The sequence below is a fragment of the Priapulus caudatus genome, unplaced genomic scaffold (assembly GCF_000485595.1).
Source record: "Priapulus caudatus unplaced genomic scaffold, Priapulus_caudatus-5.0.1 Scaffold35, whole genome shotgun sequence".
In the NCBI taxonomy this organism is placed as follows: Eukaryota; Metazoa; Priapulida; class Priapulimorpha; order Priapulimorphida; family Priapulidae; genus Priapulus; species Priapulus caudatus.
In genome coordinates, this window is record NW_014577096.1 from 266,052 (window position 1) to 275,463 (window position 9,412).

General features: G+C 41.8%; 1 protein-coding gene across 1 annotated transcript in view; it reads left to right on the forward strand.

Annotated features, from left to right (window-relative positions):
* Positions 1–1,269: 1,269 nt before the first annotated feature.
* Positions 1,270–9,412, forward strand: part of LOC106817853 (neuroendocrine convertase 2-like) — a 21,932-nt gene continuing 13,789 nt past the window's right edge. Inside the window, 4 exon segments of the mRNA XM_014822563.1 lie at positions 1,270–1,554; positions 4,771–4,875; positions 7,891–8,022; positions 8,605–8,713. Coding sequence (XP_014678049.1) covers positions 1,375–1,554; positions 4,771–4,875; positions 7,891–8,022; positions 8,605–8,713 — 526 coding nt within the window. The 5' untranslated portion in view covers positions 1,270–1,374.

Consider the following 9,412-nt stretch of genomic DNA (forward strand, 5'->3'; position numbering starts at 1 on the left):
CCAACAACGTACGTAGTATTGGCTATATATATATATATATTTAATATTACTATTAATATTTATAATTTATATATATATATATATATATATATATATATATATTACTATTAGCTATTACCCGTCCTCCAGACGAGTTTGAGTGGAGTCCGATTTGAGGATGGCGGTTTAACCCTTTATCTGTCACTTTTATTTGGGGATGTATTGACAGTAAATCAAAAATACTGAAATTTAGACTCGAGTCATATATCAATATTTGTTATCTAAATATATATAAAATTGGACATTTTACCTTAAAATGACATATAATAAAAAAAAAGAAGGGGAATGGGGTGATTTCATAGTACAATTTCACTTATTTAGATATTATTTTTGAAAATATTATTCTGGTTAGAAGCATCAATAATAAGTCAAATTCTTAAAAAAAATGCATTGAGTAGTTTTGAAGATATATTTTCTTGAAAGTCAGTGGACGGCGGCGGGCACGGTTACACCTCCCGCTGTCAAATATTTGAACACACGCGCGCACACACACATCACACACACGCGCGCACGCACGCACACACCGCATTCACACACATACGGGCATGCGCACGCACAATCACACGCGCACCCACGCACACACATATATACCAATTTACAAACACACGGGCGCGCACACACATACACGCACACGCACATGCACATGCACACGCACACTCCTGGCACACCCACCACACGCACACGCAACACGCACACGCACGCACTCACGCACGCACCACGCACACACACACACACACACACACACACACCACACACACACACTACGTCTCCCCGCTAAACATAAAATTAAAGCACGCACAAATTAACGCACACCCGCACGCACGCATTTCACCACACAAACTATTCTCTTGTATCATCTATTGCGCACAGTCAGTCTAACAAAAGATCTCTCGCGAGGCTACTACCCACATTAGCCGTGCATCGCCATTTGTAAAATGGCGATATATGTCTTACTGCTATTTCATGCACACTCTCGGAGAATAACAGAGGAAATAGTTATGCGAAACCTTTATATAATATAAATAGAATGATCGCTATACGTATGCACGCATTTCTGAATAGGTTTTTTCGCAACAAACAGGCGTACGCAGGCATCGCGTACGCAGCTGGTTACACATTAGCACTCGCACGCGCTCCCGCGCTCCCGCGCTCCCGAATGCTCGCGCGCAGGTGATGACGTCAGCAATGACGTCGGCACATGCGCGACGTACCAGCAATAAGCATCTTGTTTTCGCTGGTACTCCGCTCGGAAATTTCTATTCTTGCATATGGAACGACGGTAGACGAACATCACGGATTTAGACTAAACAAAAACACGAATTCGACAATATAAATATGGAAAGAGGATGGCTGCAAATATGGACGTGTGTAATTGTCGCCGTTAGTGTAGTCGTGATAGAATGCAGCGGCAGCGAAGTCTTCACGAATAGCTTTCTTGTTAAACTCAACGAAGATGGAGGAAACGAAATGGCCAATATGGTCGCAGAGAGGAGCGGATTCACAAACCTCGGACCGGTATGTATGGCTAGAATTCGGAAGAATTGATAACGAGATTAGGCTGCTAACGGCTGTCTTCCATCGATGAATATGTGATGTCAACCTTCGTCGTTTTAACACGCTTACACCGTAACCCTGCTATCCTTTAACCACTCAACACGGCCGTTACATTACTCTCTCCTTGATATCAGCGTTAGCTGTATATGACTGTAACTATCATAGCTGTGCGATGTATGATTATACATGGAGAAGAGATGTATTAGCTTAGGTGCGTATAGACGATAGAGAGAATGTAGCTGGGCAACCTCCATATGGCATGTAGAACGCCGCGGTTACGCTGTGGCATAAATAGGCGATCCATAGATGGCCGCTATGTGATTAACCGGTATAGATTTTCTCGACGCTGCGGATAACTCGCGTTGCCCTAGCAACGTTATTGATTAGGCTGTACATACAGAGGCGAGTATACGTACGAGTACGAGAGCATTTGTGTGGAGAACCTGCGCGAATGCCCCTGGTAACATTATGATTAGCATCGCGACCCCATGTCTTTCGCATGGATCATAACCAAGCTCTAGAATATACAATGTCAATGGCATGCATATAATGTCATGTTAATAGACGTTTTCTCACTCAGATTTTTGTTCGAACATTCACGATGTTGACCGAGTTCAGGTAAACAAGATCGTTTACTAAAATCCAATTGATTCTTAAAGTCACATGATTAGTTTAAATTCCGAAAGCTTCATGAAAATGAATCCGGCCAATGCCGTAGCGGTGGAGAGGGTTATACTAAATGGAATATGATTAGCGTTAAGCTAAGGCGAGCTCTAAGGAGCTACAATGATCAGTTCGCTGCTCGAATATTGTGTGAATCGCGTCTGTGGTAAAACGCCATCTTCTACGCTGAAGGAAACGAAGGTACGCGTATGCACCTGCATTGCGTAAAATCCGCATTGCCTCAAGGAATGGTGTTCCCGTTGGCGCATTCAACCTGGCATGTTGCACCATGTTCTGATTAGACAAGTTCGTGTTTGTTTGTCTTGCAAGAAAATTAAGCAAATCTAACATCCTCGTAGGGAATATTAGGAGGTTAAATGAAGGGGTAATTTTGCCAAGCAGCTTTCAGTGTAGTCTGATATAGAACACGATATATTTTATATGCATATGCGTGCATGCGTTAGAGTCACACAAATATGAGTACAGACATATTATAATATACACGGGCTTGTATAAATAAAAAAGTATTATACCCTTATTACATGTAAGCTAAAATTAAGCTGTAAGTGGAAATTTCTGCCCACATGCACATGGTCCATTTTATCACATCATGCAGTCTCGAATCATAATTTAATCAATCCGCGAATCATCTGAGAAGCATTAAATCCGAGAATCATTTGAGAATCATTAAATCCGAGATCATAAATGATAGCCAAAGCGTGTGAACAGTGTCTCGACTACAGCCAACTCAACAAGGATCGACTAATTCAGTTAGTTTCTAGTACCTACACTTAAAAGCATAGTAATATGCATAGATCTGCATTGCTGATTACGCTTCACCAGCCTAAATTCACACGTATTAAACGATATGAATTTGTTTACTCGGAATTCTTTTCCTTTATTTCTGACATTGAAAAACAAGGTACTACCCGTATCCTTATCGTTATTCTATACATAGATTTTTTATAGACATTTACCTTTTACATTTAGAGTTATGCCAATTCTCAATTCTGTCAATATGAAATAGTTACCAGTACTATTTTATTTACTCATCATACCATAGAAATGTCATATTTCCACTTGTCCCTACCAGCGTAATAGGTACCGGTGGCTACCATTTAGTACTCGCCATAAATTAATCGGTTATCATATCAGAACCTGAATCAGGTCTGCGCCTAACCGACCTAATTAAGAAACCCTGAGCACAGCGATGACTAAACAACGCAGCAATAACTCCTGCATCACAGCTGTGTCTAACCAACGCAGCAGCCCTTGGGTCACAGCAGTATCTAACCCACGCAGCAGCAATCTCTGCATCACAGCGGTGTCTAACCTACGCAGCAGCAATCCCTGCGTCACAGCGGTGTCTAACCAACGCAGCAGCCCTTGGGTCACATCAGTGTCTAACCCACGTAGCAGCAACCCCTGCGTCACAGCGGTGTCTATAACCCAAGCAGCAACCGCTGCGTCACAGCGGTGTCTAACCCACGCAGCAGCCCCTGCATCACAGCTGTGTCTAACCAACGCAACAGCCTCCAGGTCACAGCGGTATCTAACCAACGCAGCACCCCCTGCATCATAGCTGCATCTAACCAACGCAGCAGCCCTTGCGTCACAGCTGTATCTAACTCACGCAGCAGCCCCTGCGTCACGGCTGTATCCAACTCACGCAGCAGCCCCTGCGTCACATCGGTGTCTAACCCACGCAGCAGCCCCTGCGTCACAGCTGTATCTAACTCACGCAGCAGCCCCTGCGTCACAGCTGCATCTAACTCACGCAGCAGCCCCTGCGTCACAGCTGCATCTAACTCACGCAGCAGCCCCTTGGTCACAGCAGTGTCTAACCCACGCAGCAGCCCCTGCGGCAGAGCTGTGTCTAACCTACGCAGCGATCTTTATGCTTACCACACATTAATTATATGAGGCCATTTCGTCAATATAGTGGGAATTGTGTATAATGATGCCCCAGGGACCAGAGCGACTAACTGTAAGCGCATCTGATATCATACATTCAGGACTGAAATATCAGTAGCATGTGGCCATAATGATCCATAATTATAGACGTTTAGAATCTCATCGCCCTCGCTTCGCTCAACTCTTATTCCAATGCGACATTCTCATTACAAGTCTTTCTCGTATACCCGTGGCTTCTATTCAAAATCGCGTTTATTAAAATTAATAAATATTTACTTATGGAACGTTAATATAAGATTTAGTTTTTTACATGGTCGGTCGTAAATTGGTAGATATGCGATAGAGGAAAAATGGACTATATACAGCCATCGAATCGGTCACTTCTTCGTTAATGAATTTACTATTAATTGGTTAATATGACAAATAATGCAATTTAATGTATATATAATTATGCCATTTTATATAATAATAAATCGTATGTTAAAAATATGAATATATTCGAATCCATATAAATAGACAGACAGACAGACAGAATGAATAGTCGGAAGAACAGCCTAGCTAGGCAGACGTAATTATAATTTAATCACCTAACTTTTTCAGGTATTGCGCTCAAAGAGGGAATTCCATTTCGTGCACCGAGCCCTGCCTCATGCGCGCATGCGTCGAAGCATCCCGCACCACAGAAAACTAAAGAGCAACCCCTTGGTTAGTATCTCTATAATCTATAGGTTCTACCTAGATAGAAGCTTTGGCTTCGTCAGAAAAGAGTGCTAGCAATATTGTCACGTAAAACTCAAATTTGATCTTAGTTTAGCCGTGAAGAAGCACAGGTTTAAAAAATCTTAGGAATTTTTGCCACCTTTATACGCTCTTGGTAGGATTAATTTACCCGAAGCTGAAATGAGACACAAGCGAGATTAAGGAAACGTGAAACCAATGTATAGCCTTGCAGCACCTATTGTAATCATGTGTGCGTGAGTGTGTGTGTGTGTGTGTGTGTGTGTGTGTGTGTGTGTGTGTGTGAATTTAAAATCCATGTTTCCGTCTAGAGGGAGGCGGAGTAAAGATACCAAGTTTTCATGGTATAGCGTATAGTAATCATGTGTGTGTGTGTGTGTGTGTGTGTGTGTGTGTGTGTGTGTGTGTGTGTGACGTGCTTTGTTTTCACATTTCCGTGTATTGAATCTGTAAGCTTAGACACCTGTTTTTAAGCCCAGGTAGTTTTTTAGATTAATTCAGGCCCCCACTATACACATGTGACTTTAGTTCGCATCAGGTTAAATCTCCCTTTTACATAAATGTAAAAGCATGTGAATTTGTAAATTTACAAATTCACCAATCAGCCACAAAGATTGTTCGGATAGACTTTTCTCCATATATCCCTGCAGAACGTCACTCATTTATATATCGACTTACTAGTACAGACTACAGTATATTGTTTCACGACGCCGTGTCATTCATTTAAAAAAAATCCTACTCATTGCATTGTCATTGGTGATAATAGATGTATTGTGCTCAAGCCGTGATGACGGAAGTGAATTATCAGCAGTTTTATGTTGTTTCCCTGCTAATCCTGAATAAGCACATGCATGGTTGCTGATCCAAGGCTCAATCAGAAGCAGATATTCAACGTCATCGTCAGAATGTGAGGGATGCTGATGATTCTGGGTGCAACTTGCATCAATCGAAAAGTTTGCTGCAACTCTGAACAAACGTACTTATAATAGAAGCGACCTGTAAATTATTATTGACACTGCCAATCTTCCCGCCCTTTCCCGCCTTTCATTCTAGACTCTAGACAGTCAACTTGGTTTAAACAAGCTAGGTAGGGATAGGGTGATGATACATATGCAGGCTCGAGCGAATATAACTCTTAGTCGACTGATGTATGTGAGTAGCCATGATCTACACTTAATCTAGCAGATAATACACAGCATAGATTTACGCTTAACCTCATGTCTAAATAGTGACACCAACCTTATCCGAAATAACACACGCACGCGCGCACGCGCTCACGTACCTACCCTCTCACGTACGCACGCACACGCCCACACGCAAGCACGCACGCACGGACTCAATGCGTCTTTTACATAAATATGTACATAAATAAACAAAAGACGGATTAATCAAATATGTTATTAGTATTACTGCCGCTACATTTGCAAAATAGTCGCATAAAACATCTTTTATCTCTAATTAATATAATATCTATCTAATATCTACCATCTCAAACAAATCTCAGGCAACGTTACTAGAACCAAAATCTGATTTCGGTGAAATCCCAGTAAATCTTTCACTGCAGTATTACTGTTCACATAAATAGCGCAAAATCACGTACCTTTACAAACAACGAGATTTTGATACGCATGCACGCTGAGCTACTTAAAAATTACTTGGTCAACCCCGTTAGTGTTCGCTAAATGTTGAAATGAAAATGTTTGCAGCTATATCCTGCGTGTCGAATGATTGATGAGTTAGGAAGTGCGTGAGGATGTTTACGCGCTATAAATCACGGGCCGTTGACTGGAAATAAAACGTCATATTTCAACGATAGATTGCCGCGTGATAACACGTGGCGGCGCATAATTATTACAGGCGTTATTAATAACGAACAGATAAATCAGCCAAAATATATCAATGGCGACGCGTCAGTATTTTGCTTAACTAACCAATCAATCAACCAACCAACCAACCAACCAACCAACCAACCAACCAACCAACCAACCAACCAACCAACCAACCAACCAACCAAACCATCAACCAACCAACCAACCAAACCAACAACCAACCAACAACAAACCAACCAAACCACAACAACAACCAACAAACCAACCAACAACCAACCAAACAACCAAACCAATCAACCAAACAACCAACCAACCAACCAACCAACCACCACCAACCAACCAACCAACCACCAAACAACCAACAACAACCAACCAACCACCAACCACCAACCAACCAACCAAAACCAACAAACCAAACCAACCAACCAACCAACCAACCAACCAACCAACCAAACCAACCAACCAACCAACCACACCAAAACCAACCAACCAAACAACCAACCAACCAACCCAACCAACCAAACCAACCAAACCAACCAACCAACCAACCAACAACAAACCAACCAACCAAACCAACCAAGACCAACCAACCACCAACAACCAACCAAACCAACCAACCAACCACAACCAACCAACCAAACCAAAAACCACCAACCAACAACAAACCAAACCAACCAAAAGCAACCAACCAACCAACCAACCAACACCCAAAGCCAACCAACCAACCAAACAAACCAACCAAAACAACCAACCAACAACCAACCAAAACCAAACCAACCAGAACCAACCAACCAACCAACCAACCAACCAACCCAACCAAACGAACAACAACCAACCAACCAACCAATCAGCCAGCCAGCCAAAGCCAAACCAACCAACCAACAACACGGACCGGCGACGACCGCACGTTCGGGACCGACCGACCGACCGACCGACCGACCGACCGACCGACCGACCGACCGACCGACCGACCGACCGACCGTCCGACCGACCAACCAACCAACCAACTAACTAACCAAGCAGAGGTAGCGAGCCAGTCAGCTAGCCAACCAACCAACCAACTAGCTAACCAACCAACCAACCAACCAACGCACCGATAAACTAAATGTCTTTGCTTTATGTCATCCGTTCGTGTGTATGTTGTATGATTCAGGTACAATTCGCGACGCAGCTGACGGGGTTCAAGAGAACGAAACGCGGTTATAAGCCATTACATTTGGAAGAATCTCTGCTGAAGGAGGAGAAGAATCCTACCGATCCCTACTTTAAGTATCAGTGGTATCTGGTGAGTATTATTAGTTATTATCATTTGTTTAAATATAGGTTGTAAACGTGCATAAGAAATATTGTGCATTCGTTGATGTAGAAAGTACATTATAGTAGTATGATTTTAATAGGAATTGCGTGTAGGCAAAATATATATATATATATATATATATATATATAAATCCTAAAAAAATTATAAATATCATGGTGCTCAATAGTTCTTAATATTTATACAACAATCTTACTTGACTCGCACGCACACACGAATGCACGCACGCATGCACGCGCGCGCGTATGCAAGCATTACATGTGTCCAAACTTGCACGCACCCATGCGAGTATATACTTTCCTGCACATGCACATATCCACACACGTGCATACGCACGCACGCACGCACGCACGCACGCACGCAATTATACATCCACGGAAGGCAGGTTGGTAAACAAGCACGCAGGTGCACATACACACAAAAAGTCTTGGTCGGCAGGAAAAGCTGTATCATCGATAAAATAATGAGACCCTATCGTAGTATAGCTGTCGAATGGTATGACTGCCGAATGCGATCCCCTATACCTCATGTATACACTCTGGTGAATCGCAGAAAAATGAAGGACAAGCAGGAGGCAAGCCTAGGCTGGACCTCAACGTCGAGTCCGCTTGGGCTCAAGGGTTCACCGGGAAGAACGTTACCACAGCCATCATGGATGATGGTAGGAACAACTACAGTGCGCGTAATATTTAGGGTTATAGATGGCACTGGGCGGAATGCTTGCAGACACAGCCTGTGGGTATGTGTAAGGTGCGTAGCTGAGGGAGTGAGGTGCCTAAAAGAGTGAATGATATTTAGTTGGTTATGGTAAAGTTTATCGGCGGGATTAGAGAAGGAGTATGGTTAGGGGAAGAAGAGAAAGAACGTGGGATTGGTGTAAAGCCAATAGTATGTTATGCCAGGAAAAGAAAGAATAAGTGAAAAGTAATTGGACACATTTGAACGGGTGCGTAAAAGCCTGAGGTCATGTAAAAAATTTAGTGTGACTGATAAACATGTATTAATAATTGCTGGCGGGTTCATGTATCTGTCTCGCTATGAAATTTTAGGAGTTGCAATGAATATATTACAGGATATAAAACTTCACAAGTAACTTACGAGCACGTTAATTTTTCGATCTGTTTAATTATAATATATATATATATATTTATATATATATATTTTTAATATATATATATATATTATAAATACATATATATATAAATATATATATATATTATAATTATATATATATATATATATATATATATATATATATATATATATATATATTATTATATATACGTACGTTACCGTAACTATTAATAACTAATAAGTAGTAGTAGTTAAGTTACGTACGTTACGTTACGTAACGGTACGG